General features: G+C 40.9%; 1 protein-coding gene across 2 annotated transcripts; it reads left to right on the top strand.

Annotated features, from left to right (window-relative positions):
- Window positions 1-1,368: 1,368 nt before the first annotated feature.
- On the top strand, window positions 1,369-19,903 carry LOC134228010 (uncharacterized). Of its 2 annotated transcripts, none has more exons than XM_062709765.1 (3): window positions 1,369-1,596; window positions 18,707-19,100; window positions 19,198-19,903. In XM_062709765.1, exons 1-3 carry the CDS (start codon window positions 1,542-1,544, stop codon window positions 19,406-19,408), a joined length of 660 nt encoding a protein of 219 aa, XP_062565749.1. In that variant the 5' UTR covers window positions 1,369-1,541; the 3' UTR covers window positions 19,409-19,903. The 2 variants fall into 2 exon arrangements, with proteins under 2 accessions (XP_062565749.1, XP_062565751.1); XM_062709767.1 differs by having other exon boundaries at window positions 1,371-1,596; window positions 19,507-19,903.
- The last annotated feature ends 1,916 nt before the right edge of the window (window positions 19,904-21,819 follow it).

The raw sequence follows: 21,819 nt of genomic DNA, 5'->3' as shown, positions 1-21,819 counted from the left end.
CTACCAACGTGGAAGATCGAAAGGAAAGGATCGTATGACAAACGGGGAAATAATAAACAGCGATATTTCTTTGCACCATAACGTGGGTATACAGATTAATGCATATTTGTTTGATTAAATATTGCTTGAGGCAGTGGATTTAAGGCAGTAACATATACCTAGTCACTATACAAAGTTTAGGCATTCTTTGAGCGGACAATATTGTAGGTTCATTCGATATGTCCAATGGATTAGCGATTTAATAGTGCAAATCTATTTTCATAGGTTAAGATTTACGTCATCCACGAAGGAATACTGAATTGTTTAATATTCATTAGATCTAATTGCACTACACGTTACACTAACTGTAGTGCACGGTGAGTTATATCTAATTTAATAAATGTAATATCTATATATGCAGTTGAGACGTTTTGTAGGTCACGATCAAAAGTACATTGCACTGTAAGAAGATAAATTGTTGGACTTTAGTTAAGTTAAAGTTGACCAAATGTAAGTATAAATCGAAATTACTACTCTCAAATCATTCTAATAAAATTGCTTTGAATAGCTTTAAGGTTCGCAACTCAAAAAGGCGATTCTGTAAGGAGGTCCGAAATAACAACTTCGTCCAACACACCGTTTACATTTATTTCGATTTAAAAAAAAAATGTTACGTTTATTTGCATGCTCCAAATATGTGCATGAAAATACATTTAAAATCACAACATATTTTTATCTGTGTGCATATATCTGTATCCTGGAAATTATTAAGCTATTTTAGTGGAATGTCTTCAACTGTCATAAGACAAGTCTTGTACTAGTCTATTTAATTCCACCACGATGTAATCTTTATAGATACGTATTTTGACCTCAACAGTAAGACCATCTTCAGTGTCTCATACTTGACTCGACCTAATTTTTCTTTTTCATATCGTGTTTATCATATTGTTTGATGAAAGAAAATACAACATCATTTAATTTTGTGCATGATATCGTATGAAATCAAGTACTCAATAAATATTAATCGAACATCGCTTGACTTTACTGTATAAAAGCATCAATAACATCGGAAAGCTTCTTACATACTACCTAGTCCTTTCCATCTAATTTTCCTTCTACATCACTAGCCACATGGTCGATCAACCACGTGCTACAACAGCAGAAGAAAACCACCTGCCATTCTGCAAAAAAGAGACAACTATCACAGGCTGCGTGGCACGAAGAACGACGCTAGATTTGTTTTTTGTTTTTGCCGGCAAACGCGAACAAACCCTTTCTCGTAGGGGAGAATGACGTCGCTCAAAGCCGCCTTCATCGAAAGCTCTCCGTTAGTTCGGGGAACTTGGACCAGGCGCAGGCGTTGCCTCATATAATAGCACACTTAGCGTCGAAGGCAGTGTGCAGTCATCAACTGGTTTTTTACTCGTGAAGACGTGTCCGTCCGCAGCCAAGGGGATCAGAACGAAAGCTCAGAAAGCAAGAATAACGGTGTCTTCACGCGCTTTCTGATAGGCAGCATTGAGTGACTTGTGCGAAAGTATAGAACGGATCAGATTGTCAAGATGAAGAAAATCGTGCTGTTTTTCGCTCTTATTGTGATGGAAGTGAGAACCGAAGGTAATTCTTTTGTGACGAAATACCTTGACGTAAAGTGCAAGGCTATTTTAATAGTGTGATTAATATTAAGTGCTGAAAGTGAACGTGGTTTGCTGCAATAGGCGAGAAGTGCTTAATGCTCATAACGGGTTGTCTGTCTTTCATGTCTGTCGAAGAACCGGTTAGCTCATCCAAACAATACATGCCATATGTTTCGGTGTCGGTTTCAAGACGTAAAGGCGTGCAAAAACTGCTATTAATTGAATCAGCAGACATAAAAATTTATTGGATGAAAAATGTACAAGGAATCAGTTAAATTGCCATGTGTGCTACATGGTATATGAACTCTTATGTTGGTGAATGACGTATTTAGAAGAAAGTTATTTTGTAACAGTTGATGTAATACATTCTGTATAAGTTGGTGTGTACCTAAAGAAGAATTTGTGAAGTCCGAAGAACATTTTTGTTTTCAGCTTTTAATCAAATCTCATACCTTTTTATACAATACATAGACCACATATAAAAAAATCAAAAACATTTTTTCGTGACATATACCCTCTGGAAATAAGATTTTTGGGTTGCTCCCAGAAGCTACTATAAAAATTACAGACAGATCCATCAAGGCTCAGTAGGTGCTCAAAAAGCATTAAGTTCATATGGGAAAAATCGACTAAATAAAAAAGAATCATATCCACTTTTTTGTGTAAGTGTTGTCTATCTTATATTTTATAGGCGTTGGTGTGAATAAAGGGGTGGCTGGAGGGTTGGCTTTCCCTAGAAAAAATAAAAATAGCCCAAAGGTTTATATAGAAAGATAATTGGAAGTGATATCAGTTTTCAACATATCGGATGCTGAATTAATGAAAAGTTTGAAGACAAAGGAGTTTTCTCCCATATTCATCCTATCATATCAAACTGAGTGAAAGACTAATGGGCTCGGAAAAATATTCAGAATATTCAAGGAAATTTTTCAAAAAGTTTCTCGGGAAATTCTTAAAAATTTCCTCGAACAGAAAATTCTTCAGAAAATCTTCGGTGTTTTTTTAAATCTTTGGAATTTTTAAGAAAAACTCTCCGTAATTCCTAAGGGAAGTTTTCTAAAAATTTCGATATTTCCTCTAAAAATGAATTAGCTTTTTCTCTGGAAACTCTTCGGAATATCATCGAGAAATTCTTTAACAACTCTTCGGAACTTTGTTTGCAATTTACTCAAAAAGTTCTTCGGAAATTCCATGAATGTTTTTTTTTCTAAAATTCCTTGAAATTTAGTAGTTCGGAACTCCTCTAGATATTCTACGAAGTTTGTAATAGCATATAAATTGAGTTTTCATCAGTTACGAGAAATGAGTAAAGATAAAGATGAGGACGAGTTCTGCTCGTCGTACATTCTCTATCCTCTGATTTTATATTGAAGGGTCTTAGAATTTAATTCTGAAAGACCTAAGTAAAAGAGCCAGTGGAGATATATCAGCTTCCACACTGATATTCTTCCCTCCCCCTTCATACGGGAGCTTGGCAGAAGGAAGGTCGGGCGATATCCCGGGAAGAGACCATAAACAGAATAACAAAACATGATATAAGCGGGTAGTCATATGACTACTGCTTCTGCCTCATACGCAGGATTTCCAGGAAATTCCAATTAAGTCCGCATGAGCTCGTGGCAAGTGCAGAGGTATATTCGGCTTGCAGTGGGCGAGTGATTGCATCATCATTTCCTCCCCCTTCCCTACATTGACTTGCATTCTGACGTGGCAGCCGCCAGTATGACCTAAAAAATGAGATCACCAGTACTTGTACATTGAAGATGTGTGCTAGTCCCAAGCAAACATCTGTTGGCTCCCTGTGCAAGAATAGCTGATCCGGTCATAATGGAGTAGCAACTACGAGCAGTCAATCAAGCTCAAACTCAAGCTCAAGTTACGAGAAATGAGTAAAGATCCCTGTGTGTATAGACAAGGATAAGGAAGCATTGATAGTCGAGTGCACGATTTTTCCTTCTACACACATAATTTTTTTCTCCGAGATCTCAGCATTTTTTTGTTTATTTTTCAATTTACTTAGCTACAGCGGTGCCCAATTTTGTCGAGCTTGAAAAAGAAAAACTTAGTGTGCACATTTCACAAGACTGTTGGTGAAATTATGCCGAAGTTTGTGAGAAACAATATTTTTTTTTAGGAAATTCACGAGGAAATTCCTTGACGATTCCTTTTCTTCTCTCCAAGATTTACTTCTAGATGTTTCTTCGGCTATTCTCTCTTCAGGATGAATCCGGCATTTCCTTCAGGCATGCATTCGAGAGTTCCGTCAAGAATACATACGGAATTTTTTCCCAAAATTCTACCGGAAGTTTCTTCAAAAATTTATGACGGAAATCCTCCGATTTAGCTCCATAATTTCACTTGTAAATCTATAAGAAATTCCTTCGGAAATTCTTCTAGGAACTTCTCCGGGCATTCCTCTCGGAAATCTTCCTTTAATTCCTACGGGATTACTTCCAGGAAATTTTCCGGGAATACCTCCAAACATTCAATAGCGAAATCATCTAGCATTCCAATCTGGAATTCTTTTCGCAATTTCTTCAGAATATCCTTCAAGAAATCCTCTAGAAATATCTTCATGAATTTCTCCTGGAATTCGTCCAAGTATTTCCCCAGAAATTCTTACAGGTATTCTTTCGGGAGTTTCTTAAGGTACTTCTCCAGGAATTCCTTCAGGAATTTCTCCGGGAGATTTTCCGCGGAAGTGTACTAGAATTCCTTCCGGAATTCACTCGGAATTTACTCGGATATCTGGCAAGAGTTTTTTTTTTTTTTTTTATCTTTCGTTTATTTGGAAGGCTCATTTGCCGTGAAGCGTTACGGAGCCGAAATCAAGTTTAACAATACATTTCTTGATTCTTATACATAGTGTTAGTTTTGGGGAACCGAACGACTCGCGGTTTAGTCGAGGTTAGGGAATACAATAATACAGTAGGAAAGGAAAGGATTTTAGGGTGCTTAAGTAATTACGATGCTGATGTTCACGCATTTTTACACCTGTAACAGGACAAACAAACTTTTTTTGGGAGACAACGACGAGAGGAAGACATACGGAAGGGATTAACGACAGACATGGAAATGTACAACAAGAGGAAGACATTCGATATGGGGTACGACAGACAAGGGAATGGGCAGACAATGATTACAGTTTTACATCAGCAACTTGCAAAAATTGGTGGACCAGGGACATGTACTCGAGATCAAGGCCCGACAACACTTCCCTAATAGGCTTTGGTTGTTTTCCTCGGACCCGGAGATGTTCAGTTAGCGCAGATCTGGGGCCACGATGCTCCTCGCACGCCCACACGACATGATCGATGTCCTGATAATCCTCGCCGCAAACACAGAGATTTCCTTCCTCTGAAAAGATGTGCATTTAGAGTGTAGTGATTGGACATTAGACGACACATGGTTCGAATGAAGTCTCGTCCCATATTCAATTTTTTGAACCATGGACGCTTCGACACCTGCGGGCGAATTGAATACAGCCATCTACCCAACTCCCCATTTGTCCATTTCTGTTGCCAGCTGTTCAAGGTTTCCTGACGAACTAATGTGAAAAAAATCATCGAAGGTGATTTTCCGATCGAAAATATCACCTTCCATAGCGCCCACCTTAGCCAAAGAGTCCGCTTTCTCATTTCCCGGGATCGAGCAATGAGAAGGGACCCAAACTCATGGTGATTGTGTAAGACCGTTGTGATAAGGCACTCAAAGCTTTACGTATCCCATTTAGAAGATACGCTGAGTGCTTAACCGGTTTCATTGACCGAACAGCCTCCAAGGAACTTAGACTGTCGGTGAAGATGAAAAAGTGGTCAGGAGGTAGGGATGCGATTTGCTCGAGTGAATAGTGTATAGCTGCTAGCTCAGCAGTATACACGGAACAAGGCTCTTTGAGCTTAAAGTAGGCGCTATGAAAAACGTTGAAAACACCGAAACCAGTGGAGTCATCAATTTCTGACCCGTCTGTGAAGAAGCTTCTCTCCTCACTGGCGTGCCCGTATTTGCTTGCAAATAATGGAGGTAGGACCTCCGCACAAAGGAAGTCTGGTCTTCCATGAACCTCCTGCTTCATGGACAAATCAAAAGTAACAAACGAACTGTAAGAGTCTAAGAAGTTAGCACGATTGGTGTCTACGAAAGAAGGACTTACCTCCAGTGTTATGTACCATTGGTAAATACTCATGAATCGAGATTGGGGGTTTTGTTCGAGCAGCTTCTCGAAGTTGTCAATAACCAATGGATTGAGAACCTTACAGCGGATGGGGAACCGGAGGTATAATTCCGCGAAACGATCTGTTAGTGGTAGTGCTCCCGCAAGTACTTCCAAGCTCATCGTATGGGTCGAATTCATACATCCTAACGCGATACGGAGACAGCGGTACTAAATCCTTTGAAGCTTGAAGTTTTGGCCGCGGACTAGAAGCAGAAACTACCGTATTCGAGGACCGAAAAAATGGTTGTTCGATACAACGTCATAAAATCTTCAGGATGCGCTCCCCACCATGTTCCGGTTATTGATCGCATAAGGTTGATCCTTTTCTGGCATTTTTGTGTCAGACACACTATGTGCTTCCCGAAGGTGCATTTCGAGTCGAACCAGACCCCGAGGTATTTAGAAGACATGCTATGAGTGATTGTCTTACTCATCAGTTGGAGCGGGAGCTTTGCCGGCTTATGTTTTTTTGAAAAGACAACCATCTCAGTTTTCTCCGGAGAGAATTCGATACCCAGCTTCGTAGCCCAAGTAGACAAATTGTCCAAAGTATCTTGCAATGGTCCTTGCAGATCAACCGATGTTGGCCCCAGAAACGGATACAACACAATCATCTGCAAGCTGTCTCAACGAGCAATTTGGCATGAGACATTCATCAGTGTCTCTGACGTAAAAATTGTGAAGAGGGGGGCTCAAACATGAGCCCTGTGGGAAGCCCAGGTAGCTAATTCGTGAAGTTGCCGAGTCACCATGAGAAAAACTCATACGCTTCTCTGACAACAAATTGTACAAATAGTTGTTCAAAATTGGTGAAAGTCCACACTCGTGGAGTTTGTCGGATAAGACATCGACGCAAACTGAATCAAAAGCCCCCTTAATGTCCAAAAACACTGAGCCCATTTGCTCTTTTTTAGCGAAGGTAAGCTGAATTTCTGAAGAAAGCAACGCAAGACAGTCGTTCGTTCCCTTACCCCTGCGGAAACCAAATTGTGTATCTGACAACAAACTATTCGATTCAACCCATTTGTCTAGCCGGAAGAGAATCATCTTCTCCAACAGCTTCCGAAGACATGACAGCATCGCGATGGGGCGATACGAGTTACAATCCGACGCGGGTTTTCCGGGCTTCTGGATGGCTATCACCCTCACTTCCCTCAATCATCCGGAACAATGTTGCACTCCAGTAACTGATTGAACAAGTTCAATAAGCGCCTCTTCGCGACGTCTGGGGAGGTTTTTGAGCAAATTGAACCTGATTCTATCCATCCCTGGAGCGGAATTGTTACATGAAAAGGAGAGCTAGTGAGAATTCAATCATCGAAAAGGGACGATCCATATCATCCCTGTCTGCAAAAGCATCACGTAGCTCTTGCCTCACCGGTACCGAATCCGGACAAACTTTCTTTGCGAAGTCAAGTATCCATCGCGACGAGCTTTCACGATCTTCGTTTACGGACGACGCGTTGCGCATTCTTCTCCCGACGGTCCACAGAGTTTTCATTGAAGTCTCGCGCGATAAACCTTCAACAAAAGTGCGCCAATATCCGCGCTTCTTCACTTTGACCAGTTTCTTGAACTGGATTTCGAGCGCAGTGTATCGTTTGTGAAGAACGATCGCCCCGTGTTTCGAAATTCTTTGAACGCGGCGGATTTCTCGCGATAAAGTTGCGTACACTCGATGTCCCACCACGGACTGTAGGGTTTCCTACGAACCGAAGCTCCTGGCACCGGCCGACGTTGTGCCTGAAGAGCGCTTTCAAGAATCAACTGCGATAGAAACTTGTACTCTTCCCGCGGGGGAAGTGCTTCTATCGACTGTATGCCATCGCTGATGGCGTCCGCATATTTGCCCCAATCGATGTACTTCGTGAGGTCATATGAAAGATCGATGGAAGCAGATTGCTTATGTCCATTGGAAATCGAAACTTCGATCGGCAAATGATCACTACCATGGGGATCTTGGACCACCTTCCAAGTACAGTCCAACGATAATGAGCTCGAACAAATGGAAAGATCTAGACGGCTATCTCTTGCTGGAGGAGCCACTCGTGTTCTCCTGTATTCAAAATTGACATATTGAAGTCGTCGCAGAGGTCGTATATCATTGATGAACGGTTGTCGTCGTACAGTTCCCCCCAGCCTGTTCCATGGGAGTTAAAATCTCCCAAGATCAACCGTGGCTCAGGCATAACCGAGCAGATGTGCGAGAGATCTCTACGAGATATCGCGGTGTTTGGAGGAAGATATATCGAGGCGATACTGAGGTCTTTTCCTCGAATACCTGACATGCGACAGCTTCGGTGCCAGACATCATCGGCGCAAGATCGACTCTATAGAATGAGTGCTGTTTTTGATCCTAAAAAGCACTCCTCCATATCGATTTGCCCGATCGCGGCGGATTATGTTGAAATAAGGAAAATGAAGGTTCACATCTGGTGTTAGCCATGTTTCACATAAAGCAAAAGGGTCGCAATGTAATTTGTTAACTAAAAATTTAAAATATCTAATTTTGGAAGAATACTTCGACAGTTCCACTGTAGAATCGAAATCATGTTACCCTTATTGACTAAGTTAGCCATCGAAGGATACAAATGACTCGAGGAGGGGCATTTTCGAAGCCAGCTGCTTCAGGAGAGGAGTCAGAATAGGAAGAACAGTTTTGACCATGTTCTTCACGGGGTCAGAAGCATCAAAGAAGTTGAGGATGAGCTCCACGATGCCAGAAAGTGTGAACATTGGAGCGCTCAGGAGTTCTTCTGCTCGCTCTCTATGCTCTCTGGCTGAGAAATCACAAAAATGGGGGTATCTGGGATTTTAGATGTTCCCGGAAGCGGTGGAAACTCTCGATCATCCCGATGCTGAAAGTTGAACGTTTCTGAGTATTTCCACCCGCTTTGAATTTGACCATGTTGGATTGAAGCTCACTTTGCGGTTGTTTTCTAGGCTTTTTCGAGGGTCGCTGGCTCTGTTTTATTCTCTTCCTCGTTGAGCCATTGAAACAAAGGGAACCCCATTTCCAACCTCGGAGTCAGAGCTACCTTGATCGTCCAAAAGAAGAGACGAGTAGATTGTGTCAGAAACGAGTGGAGAAGCGGCCATCCTCAACATTTCGGCGTAACTTCGCCGAGAACGCTGCTGAAGAGACTGCTTCTGGTGGATTCGCTGCTGTATGTACGTTGGGCAAGCTTCAAGAGCAGGAGGGCTTTCGTTACAATAGACACATTTCGGCGTCTTGCACGCTCCCTCCACATGCTTCTCTCCGCATGATGCACAGCGAGGTTTATTGCAACAGTACTGAGCGGTGTGGCCCAGCTGCTTGCAATTAACACAATTCATCACCTTCGGTACATACAGCCGAACAGGTAGACGAAGTTTGCCAATCACTACGTAGTCAGGCAGTGCGGACCCGGAAAAGATGACGCAGAAAAAGTCAGACGGGAATTACTCCGCTTTTCTCCCTCCTGCGACACCGAATGTATTTGTTTGCAATCCAGTATCGCAACAGGAGGCAAAGAAACGTTCTTGAAACGACCGAAACCTTGTTTCAAATCGTCGCATGTCATACTTCCTCCGTCACCACCCCGCGATCTCACACACTGCTGACGGTAAATACACCCTATATTCGAAAGTGAAAAGCTCACAGGTGACAATCTCGTTGGCCTGTTTGCGATCACTGATCGTGACACGGAGTTTACTGGACCCAACCATGTCAATGGTCGTGACAGACGAAAATCGCTTTTCCAGATCTTTGCTGATCTGGCTGATATTCAAACGTTTGCCTTTGGGTCGAAAGAAAACAACATACGGCCCACTAGAGTCGTGAGGGTAGACCTTGGGACGGGGGCTTGTAGAGGAAATTTTAGCGTTGCTGGTGTCCATTTCGTTTTGGTTTGGAACACCCGAATGCAACGAAACATCTGACATGGAATACGAAGTACCCCCGCCAACTTCGCCTTCGCGCATTGCGGACACGAAATGCGCCGCTGCAGCGAGGCACAATCTCTTTTAAAACTAAACAATTATCAAAAGGGCAGAAAAAAAACACACACAAACAAAATAATGATTTGGGACAGAGGGAAGACGAGTAAAAAGAAAGAAAAAAACTATTCCAATAAGATGGAGAAGAGGGGGAACAATGAGAGGGAGCTCAATTAAATACTTGCGTTCACACTGCTGTGTTGCCGGCTAACAGTTCTGGCAGCACACACTAGCTCGATGGACACTCGCCGGTGGTGCGGTCGAAGCGAACCACGCTATTGTTGGTGTTCTCGCCGCACCCAACACTGCAACTGGGTGGATGGATGGTGGCAGGACGGCGGCGTCTGTGTTGGTGGAGACGCACGATGGATGATGACTGTCGGCGTGGGACGATGATGCCTGCGCCTGCGATGGACGCCGAATAAACTGCAAAGTTTTGCGTAGTTGCAAAACCAACGAAATGGCTACTTAACTGCTACAGCTAAGCACCACTTCCACTCAAGCACTATGCTTCAAAACACTTTCGGAAAAAAACCACTACCTGTACTTCAGGAAAAAAACCGAATGAGAAGCAGACCGTACGCGGACTTACAACCGTCTCGCACGGATGCTCGACGTGGAATGATCTGGCAAGAGTTCTTCCAGAAATTTCTTCGGAGCAATCCGCAAAGATTTTCTTCAGCAATTCATCTGGGAATACTTTCAGGATTTCATCTGGGAATTTTTGCATTAGTTCCTCCTGGTATTTTTCTGGGAATTCCTTCAGATATTTTTTCGGAAATTCCTTTAGGAACTTCTCTAAGAATTATTTCAGGACTTTCATGTGGGAATTCCTCCGGAAGTGCTTGTGGGAGTTCTTCCAGAAGTTTTTCTAAGAAATTCTCCGGTAATACCTCCAGGAACTTCACAGGGAATTCCTGGACGATATTTGGCAGGAATTTCACGGAAAATGGGACTTCGGAAGTTCCTTCAGAAATATTTTTTCTCTTCCTCTAGGGTATTCCACCGGATGTTCCTCTGAAGTTCCACCAGTAGTTCCTTCGGCAATTCAATCAGGCTTCCTTCCAGGAATTCATTTAGCATTTCTTTAGGCATTTATCTACAAATTCCTCCAGAAGTTCTCGGAGAATTTCTCTGGGAGTTCTTACGGGAATTCCTCCGGGAGGTTCTTCTAAGAATTCTTCCAGGAGTTCATCCTAGAATTATTACGAGAGTTCCTCCAGGATTTCCTCCGGAAATTCTTCCTGTAGTTCTTCAATGAACTCCTCCAGAAGTTCCACCGGCAGTTCCTCCGAGAATTCCTCTGATAATTTCTATAGAAAATCCCCCGGGAGTTCCTCCGAAAATTACTCTGGGAGTTCCTTTTCAGAGAAACACCCGGAGAAACTGCCGGTGAAACTCCCGGAGGGATTCTCGTAGAAACTGCTGGTGGATCTCCCGTATGATCTCCCGTAAGAACTCCCGGAGGAATTTGAGGAGGAACTCCTAGAAGAATTCCTAGAGGAGCTCCCGGATGAGCTCCCATAGAAACTATCGGAAGAACTTCGGGAGGAATTTCCAGCTTAATTTCTGAAGAAAGGATTTCGATGAAACTTGGACCTTCGGACGCGGAAACTCTTCTAGTATACTGTCAAATTGGCCCTTGGCTACCGGAGATGTTCCGGGTTTTCCGAGGATATGTTAAAAATGCATTTTTTCTTCTGCTGGTCGTTTTATTTGACGTTTACTGCCATCATGTTTTACACTCTCCCTGGAAACTAGAACTAATATGCTGACCAATGCTGGCTGCAGATCAAAAATTCGTTTGGTATACCCAAAGATATGGCCATTTTCGTAAAATCGGTACGGGATTGGCCATACACCCTAAACAAATGTCACTTTTGCAGAACACCCGGAACCTGTTACAAATTGGCCAGAGAGTCTTACAGTCACCATAATGTATCTTTAATAAAGATCCTATATTCATCGGCTTGGGAAAACATGAATTTTGATACCCATATACGCATAGTTCCAGATGGTGCCAAAACCGGCCCCTCCTAGAAGGCCCTTGGAACCTGCTATAAGGGTGGCAGTGGACACTACCATCTGGAAATGTTTCTGTAATCATCGTCTCGCAAAGCCATAAAGATAGATACCCATATTTGCATTATTCAGATCTGTTATTATTTCATTATGTTCCCGGAACCGTTTTTACGGAAATGACCATATCTCTGCGTAGTGTTGAAGCTGCGAGGAGGCAATGTCCCAGTGGGAGAAGTAATGTCATTAAGAAGAAGACAAACAGATGAGGAATCTATAGCTGACCATCGCTACATCTACTTTGATCATTTGAATGTTACATCGCAGACCGTGCGTTTTTAAAAATCCTCGTTCAACCAACTGGGATCTTTATACAGGGTTGCTCTCTACCAAATTGCATGGATTTGGACATCTACCATCCATTGAAACTCCTACCGACTTGGATTATGCAGTTGATACTACAACGTTGCACATTGTGGAAGCTTACGAAGAAGTATGCCCTTTGCGTTCCGTAAAAACTAGGATGTTTTGTAATCGTGTAATGTGTAGTTTTTCCGCACAAAGCAGAACAAAATAACGTAAGTCTCGAGACTGTTCTGCACCGATTGCGCACCAATTACCTTCGACTTTCTGCGTCTCGGAGTTCTTTATCACGATATCTCTCCCTATGTCGATAGTTTTCTCGGTCCTTTAGAATTACATACATTTCTGCTTTCTACGTCTCGATAACCTCCCGATCTTGCTATCTCCCTATTTCGATGTGTTCTGATAATAGTTTGTTCAGGATTCGTTCTCCTATTTGTCTTTTCGACCGCACACAGCAGAACAAAATAAAGCGAGCCTCAAGACTGTTCTGCACATACATGGGCTAGGAGAACCGAATGAACGCTGTTAGAGAAAAGTAGAATCACAAAAATTGGCCACGGCTAGGTATAGCCAATGGAATTCAATTATAATTTTAAAATAGTTTTAACACGAGATTAGAAATTCAATAAACATAAAAAATTGTACCTTTTCCGGGATCAATTATAGAAAAAAGTATTATAATTAACAATCAAATAAATATTTGTACAATGTAGGCAATCAGTTGATACAAAAGTATACTTGTTTTGTCCTTTTGAATAAGTATCCGAGAAATAGCGATTAAATGCTTTGAAGTGTTATTTTAAGGGTTGCTGCTCAAATGGTAAGATAACAGTTGGTTTCAGTTGACAATCAATTTTAATAAAACTGGCAAATTAGCTATAACGATTTTCATAGGTATGTTTACTTCATGCAGCAGTTACACAAAATAGCGAGCTGATGTCATCTTAAAAATGCCTTTTATTTGGCAGCTCTTAGGGAATAAAGCACCACGCGTCGACAAAGCAGCATTCTGGTATGGACAGTGCGTGGAGACGCGTAGTACATTGTAGGTTAGTCCAGGGCGGGCGTTTTGGGGCCTCTTCCCCTATCCCAGCCTTCCCCTAAAAATTGGCTTTAACGTCCTTTTCAAATGTTGGTCTAGAATTGCCCTTTAGCATAAACCCGTTTATGCATTTAGAGGGATGAATTGAAAATTTGATGAATAATTATGTCCATCAGTGTAGGCTTTAACGAATTATTAGCAATAATTAATCTTAATCATCAATCACAGTTCTACACAAACTTCGTTGTTACCGTTTATGGTTAATTAGGAATTAGGACCAAATTGTCTTTGTTCCAAGTTTCATCCAGGGTGGGACGATCCTACGTTGTGTTTCTCCGAATCATCGTACAATGTTCTGTGAAATCGTTTTGTAACATACCAACTGCTCTTTTTGCAATTCTGAGCTCAATCGAGTAATCAGAACCAATATCCAGACCAAATGTGTGACGGAGGTGTATTTTCCTATATATTTTGGCTGAAATCCCCATACAAACTTTTAATCAAATGGTCCAGCTTATGCAACAAGTGATTGAGTTGAAATTTTGAGAGATTGATTTTTGCACCCAAAGACAAAATCCTGGGGGTGCATCGTGGAATTCGACAACATTTTTTTCTCGCCATACTCAGGGTCAGTCTAGTACACTCAACCCTTTTTTACGGCAGTTTTTTATTCGTCAAGAAAAAAGAATTTGAAACATTATTGACATCCAAAAGTAAGCCTAAAAGAAGGCACTCTTAGAAACCCAAAGAACAAAGTAGATGCTTTGTATATTCATCATTTCTCGCTTAACTTTTCAAAAGGACCTAAGTATCATTTTTTTCATGAATTAATTTGAGTACTGCAATCAAAAGCTTTCATGTTGTTCCGTTGATTGCGATATTAAAATTAATTCATGAAAAAATATTACTTAGGTCCTTTTGAAAAGTTAAGCGAGATTTGCTTCAACAATTGTTCCGTCTCAGGTCATCCAAGAATTTCCTGGAGTCTACACGCGTAACCAAAGACATAAGGTCTAAAAGCGTTCAAAAGAGCTGTTATCTCTTTTTAAAAATGGTTCATGCCCTATTTGATATATTAAACCAAATTCCTTTCCAGGGCATCCATGAATTCCCTGGAGTATAGGTCGTATAGACGCGCGGCTACAAAGCAAGACCATGCTGCGGGTGGCTGGGTTCGATTCTCGGTGCCGGTCTAGGCAATTTTCGGATTGGAAATTGTCTCGACTTCTCTGGGCATAAAAGTATCATCGTGCTAGCCTCATGATATACGAATGCAAAAATGGTAACCTGGTTTAGAAACCTCGCAGTTAATAACTGTGGAAGTGCTTAATGAACACTAAGCTGCGAGGCGGCTCTGTCCCAGTGTGGGGATGTAATGCCAATAAGAAGAAGAAGAAGGTAGGTCTTGAGGTCTACCCGCGTAACCAAAGGGCTGTTATCTCTTTTCAAAAACGGTTCATGCTCTATATGATCTATTGAACCAAACTCAATATGCCTTAAGCAGCCATTCCTTTCCAGATCATCCAAGAAATGTTGTAAGGTCTTCAGATTGTCCTGGAGCTTGAATCAAATGGTCCACCGAATCAACCAAGGCTTCCATGATGTCCCCAGCCGCGGTAACAACCCAACTATGTTCTCCGAGTATCTGTCTTTCACTTGCGTCCTAAATCTGGGCATATGAGATGTTGTAAGGCCTTCAAATTGTTCTGGAATTTGAATCAAAGGGTCTACCGAACCTGAATCAATTGGTCTGCTGGATCAACCAAGGCTACCATGATGTCCCCAGCTGCGGTAAAAAACCAATTAGGGAAGGTCCATTAAGTACGTCACGCAAAATTTGGTGATTTTCAACCCATCCTCCCCCCTTCGTCACACTTTTTGTATTAAGCCTCTAAAAATTTTGTATGAGTCGTCACGCTGCTCGGAACCCCCCCTCCCCCCAAGGACCGTGACGTACTTTGTGGATGGCCCCTTATATTCTCCGAGTATTTGTCGTTCGCTCGCATCTTAAATGTAGGCATATGAGTTGTTCTAAGATCTCCAAATTGCCCTGGAGTTTGAATCAAATGGTCTACCGAATCAACCAAAGCTTCCATGATGTCCCCAGCCGTGGTATCAACCCAATTATGTCCCTCGAGTATTTTTCTTTTACTTGCGTCTCAAATCTAGGCATATGAGATGTTGTAAGATCTCCAAATTGTTCTGGAGTTTGAATCAAGTGGTCTACCGAATCAACAATGATGTCCCATGCCGTGTTAACAACCCACTTATATCCTCCGAGTATTTGTCTTTTGCTTGCGTCTCAAATTGAGGCATATGAGATGTTCTAAGATCTCCAAATTGTCCTGGAGTTTGAATCAAATGGTCTACCGAATCAACCAAGGCTTCTATGGTGTCAACGGCCGTGGTATCAACCCAATTATGTTCTCCGAGTATCTGTCTTTTACTTGCGTCTCTAATCTGGGCATATGATATTTTATAAGATCTTCAAATTGTCCTGGAGTTTGAATCAAATGGTCTGCTTTGGTTTATTCGATAGACCATTTGATTCACACTCCAGGACAATTTGGAGATCTTACAACATCTCATATGCCTGTTTTTGAGACGTAAGTGAAAGACTAATACTCAGAAGACAAAATTTGGTTGACACCGCGACTGGGGACCAGTACTGGAATAAGTCGTGATCATCATAAGACAGAGAGCAAAGCGCCTTTTTCTATTTCAGGCGACCTAATGAAGGAATCGTGGGTTCTTTGATCAATTTCGCATGAAAAGCAGTCATGAAAGGATGTTGTGCTTTATTTTAAAATAAAAATTTCTCAATTATTTCAATAGATATATACAAAGAATAGTGACTAGTCGATAAATTAATCATGTTCCTTTAATTCAACGGGTTGTAAGTGGTAATAAACACCAAATTAAAGCAGATATTGCACACTTTCATGCCCTGTCACGGGATAAATATTTTTTGAGATTTTTGTAGCATGCCATTCATCCTCCGCGTTTCTATAGATATTGAAAGGGCAGATATGTAAACATCGCGTGACATCTCTCATTGAAAATGAGAAATTCCTGTACTGCTGGGGACATCGTGGAAGCCTTGGTTGATTCGGTAGACCATTTGATTTAAACTCCAGGACAATTTTGAGACCTTAAAACATCTCATATACCTGGACTTGAGACGCAAGTGAAAGAAAAATACTCAGAGGGCATGATTTTGATAATACTGCAGCTGAGGACATCATGGAAGCCTTGGTTGATTCATTAGACCTTTTGATTCAAACACCAGGACAATTTGGAGATCTTACAACACTTCATATGTCTTGTTTTGAGACGCAAGTGAAAGACAAATACTCAGAGACCATAATTGAGTTGATACCACGGCTTAGGACATCATGAAGGCTTTGGTTGATTCAATATACCATTTGATTTAAACTTCCGGAAAATTTGGAGATCTTACAACATTTCATATGCCTTTATTTGAGACGTTAGTGAAAGACCAATACTCCGAAGACAAGGTTGGGTTGACACCGACATCGTTGAAGCCTTGGTTGATTCGGTAGACCATTTGATTCAAACTCCAGAACAATTTGGAGATCTTATAATATCTCATATGCCTGGATTTGGAGAGATCTTACAATACCTCATGTAAGATTTAAGTGGATGTTTTTAAAAGTATATCAATAAATTAAGTGAAATACCAGAAATTTTAGCATAAAATCTTTTTACGTCACATTCGGTTTACGTCCCCCCAATAAGTGAGGTAAAAAAAAGGTTGAGTGTATGTAATTAAGAGTGGCGACACTGTCCGAATTGGAACAAAATTAATCTGTCATTTCCATATAAAATCGTGTTCCAAACGAGCAGGTCATCAGATGCAGATGCGGCACATGTCGTCACTCCTAATTACATACACTCTGGTGATGAGCATCTCTTTAGAGGCAAGTTCAATGACGGTCGGGTTCGCGCCACTCTTTGATATTTCAATAGGCATGTCAAGAGAGTGTGGAATGCAGAAAAATAAGCGTGTCCTTATCAGGGTGTTAAATTGTGTTGATGGTGATGGTGCACGGCACTGGTCAGAATATTGGTCATTTTTCAGTGAAAAAAAAATAGATCTAAAGTGCCGCGATGCAATAATTAATACCTTAAACCTTAAGTCCACTACGCAATACAACGGAATGGCGACGGAAACGGCAGATTTGACAGTCAGCCCATATATTTTCTGTCAAATTTTCTGTTTCCGTCGCCGCTGCGTTTGGGGCTTTACTGTCAGCCCCTAAGCAATACAGAGTCCGTTCTGCGATTTTTATCCATTACATGCAACTATGTAGTCCTGCCTCACCTTGCGTACAGCCCGATTGGGCTGCATCTTTGAGTTTTTATTTTGAAAAGTGCCGATATATTTTTGGTTTTTTGGAGAAACAATATTGTTGATGAAAATTTTGCATTATTTATGAAAATTTTATATTTATTTATTTTGCTACCCTAATTTCTTTTAAATTATGTTTTACTGCCGTTTACAAACATTAGAACCTTTCTATTTATTTTATTCGATAATCCTCTCGAGCTTTAAATTTTCGTTATCACAGGTTGTGATAAGAAATATGAACCATTCAAAGATTTTAAGCCATTGTGAAACCATACCGTGTGACACATTAACTCATGTTCTTTACGAATCTGTTGGGTCCAAACTGTCATTGTCATCGAACGAATGTTCAATATCGAAAAACTCGGAATCCGTACGTTAAACCTAACTTCGCTAGTGGCGCGCTAGTCTAATTAGGGCCTAATTAGACTAGCGCACTACTAGCGAAGTTAGGTTTAACGTACAGATTGCGAGAAAAATCCAACTTCGATAGTTCCCCATTTCGGTTTTCAACTTGACTAGCGATACTAAGATCCAAAATGTGTGTCGTTTTTATACACATACACACATACAAACAACACTCCATTTTGCTAGATTGAGTTGATTGATATTTATAAATACTATGCGCTTCTATCATTCTATAACTGATGGATTGATCCTATAAAGAACAACAGCAAAATTTGAACATTAAAAATGAAAGAATGTAGAAGACGGTTACATTCATTCCGAGCCACTTTACGGTTTTAGGGGAGAACGGTATAATATGCTCCATCGGAGCAAATGGCTCGACAGATAAAATCAGTCGTTAAAGCGTACTTTATTTCTGTACGAATAATCCAATTGCAATTCAAAATTAGTTATTAGCTACAACAAACTGAAAAATTGCTTGATTTTCATTGATATTCAACAACTTGTGGCCCTTTTAGCTTTAGCTTCGTAAATTTTCTTGCGCTTGCAATCAACAACTAACATGGCTGTCACCTTCTATTTCTGATGAAAAATTAGTATACCTACATCGGCACTAATGTTGCCATGATGACAATACATAAGTGTGTATTAAGAAACATCTTATTAATGTTTTCGTTGTTTCTCATCCACAGAAAGCCACTTCGAGCAAGATCTGGGCGATCAATTTAAAATAGACGCATCAACGCACGGCTTGCAAAAGGTGAATTTACGCTGCGGGGCTGACTCAATGCGTGTCGAATTGAAGACAGAAGAAGATTTTACCGGCGTTATGTACACCCGTGGCAGCTTTTACAAACAGTCTGAGCCATGTTTCGTCAAGCCCAAGCGTGCCGGCAAATCGCTGGAAATGAAATTCAACCTGGATCAATGCCAGACCATCAACAACGACCAGGTGTACTCCAATATCGTTGTAGTGCAGCATGACCCTGACCTCGTTACACCTGGGGATGCCGCATTTGCCGTCGAATGCGATTTCCGCAAGCCTCGCGGAGTTACCGTTACTTCGCAGTTTCAAGCCAGAGATAGGTAATTGTTAAACTGCGTTGTGTTTATTATTTCTCTAACGTTTGATTTTCACCAATTTCACTACTCCGCACAATACACACGAACATCGCACCAACAGTTTTACACCCACATCGAGAATAACACTGACAAGCCCCGATCCGTCGACACCTACGCAAGATCATGATGAAACGAACTCAGTGTTTAGTGAAACTGATACGGTTACATTCATTCCGAGCCACTTCAACAACCAAACCGCCGAAGAGAAGCGAGTGAAGGGCTCGGTGGAAACCGTTGAAGTTTCCTCTAACAGGATCTCCGATGAACTTTGAAAGTGTTTTGGGAATGGTTTATGTTATTTAAATTATTATTATTTATTACGCTTGCAAAATACATTCTAAATAAACTTTCTTCTTTTTGTATGTTTCAGGCCAGTATTAGAAAAAGTAAACGCTACTCCTTCGTATAACTAAGTGTTCGCTTTAGCTACATCTAATTCCGTAGATTGCCAAAACATGACTGATTACACCAACTTAACTGTAAGACTTCGCAATGACTACATTTTCGTACGAAAACTAACCGAACTAACAAGAATTACCAATAGCATGTTACTGTCTGCAACACACCGTAGTGTAAAGTAAGTTTAGAGTAGCCAGAATTGTTAACAAGCATTCACTAATGCAAATTATCACTGTTATAAGTGAGCATTGAAAGCTGAGAGAGTGGATTGTATGAGTGGATGGATGAGTGAGAGTACTGAAGAAAAGCAAATAAAGGTATTAAAATTTCTTTATTAGAAATGCATCATGTTCATAGGTGTTGTGTTATACGTGGAGTTTCGTTACATACTAGAAAGAAATTCCATTTGAAATGCCGTCTTATCTGGAAACGTGACGTATGCGTAAAAAATACAACATAACTTTTTCGATCTGCAATCTGCATTGGTCGGGCAAATTAAAGTATCTGTTCCTATACTGTCGTGAATCGCATATCTGTCCCATCTTTGCTGGGTTTCCAATAACAATAAGGCAATGTGCACATAAAGTACCGTCGTCGGTGGTGACAATGGGTCAAATGGTGATGAGAATGGGTCACAGTTTCAACGACTTAGAATGCTTGTAGATTAGATTGAATGTATCTGAGGGATAGGCTAAAATATAAGAAACCATTTTGAACAATTTTGCTATCCGACCTCTAGGCTGCCGGTGAGAGTGATGACTAGACTGGCCCAGCTTAGTATGGGGAGAAAAAAAATGGTGTCGAATTCCACGGGGCACACCCCAGAGATGAGTGAGGGTGAGAAAATCAATCTCTCTAAATTTCAGCTCAATCGCTTGTTGCATAAGCTGGCGCATTTGATTTGAAGTTTGTATGGGGATTTCTTCCAAAATATATAGGAAAATACACCTCCGTCACTCATTCTATCTGGAAACTGGTTCTGACTGCCCGATTGACCTCAGAATTGCAAAAACGGCAGTTGGTATGCTACAGAACAATTTCGCAGAACATTGTATGATGATTAAATGAACTTTTATATAGGTTTCGGATGATTTATTAGGAGATGAATTGTGTATTTTTGGATTTATTGATCGAATTGTATCAACCGAAACCTATATAAAAGTTCATTTAATCATCATACAATGTTCTGTGAAATAGTTCTGTAGCATACCAACTGCCGTTTTTGAAATTATGAGGTCAATCGAGCAATCAGAAGCAATTTCCAGATCGAATGAATGACGGAGGTGTATTTTCCTATATATTTTGGAAGAAATCCCCATACAAACTTCACTTCAATTGCGCCAGCTTATGCAACAAGCGATTAAGCTGAAATTTTCAGAAATTAATTTTCTCACCCAAAGACACAATCCTGAGGGGTGTCCCGTGGAATTAGACAACTTTTTGTTTCATGGACCAGTCTAGTGATGACCCATTGTAACCCCCAATAGCGGTACATTGAGTTCTCACCCAATTACAGGGTGGCCACTGAAAGTCGATTTTCGAATTCTCGGTTTTTTCCCGCTTTTCCCGGTATTTTTTGTCAAATTTTCCCGGTTTTAATTTAACTTGAAAAAAATCAGGGTAAGAATTTTCATACGGCTAGATATTCTATTTTCTGTCCAATCTGGAGGCCAGTTTTATATCGAAGCAATTAATAATTTGTAACGAACCTTTGAAATAGATACATTAAATTACCAACAACGTGTTATGCGATTGTGCCATGCAGTTAGTGTTAACCGGAATTTTATCAATATCATATTGTAATTCTACATTGGCACCTAATTACAATTATTTGATTCTTTTATTAGTTGCAGAACATTTGTATTTTTTTCTTGCATGCACAACTTTCGTTAGTTTCTGACAGTGCCAATGGAAATTGCATGCCAGTCTAGTATAGTTCTTCCCTCTTAGAGCATAATGTTTACAGCACGGATTGAATCCTAAAGAAAAAGAGCAAGTCTCTCACTTATCATCTCTGTATACATATACGATATGTAGCATACCGCGAGCTGTCATGATAGAGAACTGATTCGGGAGGCTATACCCCATGATAAATTTCTTTTAGAAAGCTCCAAATGCGGGGAGCACTGGCTCTGATGATGCATATCAACTTGTTCTACACAGCTGTGCAGTAACCAACACGAAAGAAGCGAAAACAAAGCGAGAATCACCATTTTTCTGTGGGGGCTGCCTATCCGATTTTGTTTTTTCGCACTTGTATACAAGTTCGATACATATGTTATCA

The sequence above is a fragment of the Armigeres subalbatus genome, chromosome 3, assembly GCF_024139115.2.
Source record: "Armigeres subalbatus isolate Guangzhou_Male chromosome 3, GZ_Asu_2, whole genome shotgun sequence".
NCBI classification, from domain to species: domain Eukaryota; kingdom Metazoa; phylum Arthropoda; class Insecta; order Diptera; family Culicidae; genus Armigeres; species Armigeres subalbatus.
The sequence above is the reverse complement of the archived record's forward strand: the minus strand, read 5'-3'. Positions and strand labels throughout refer to the sequence as shown.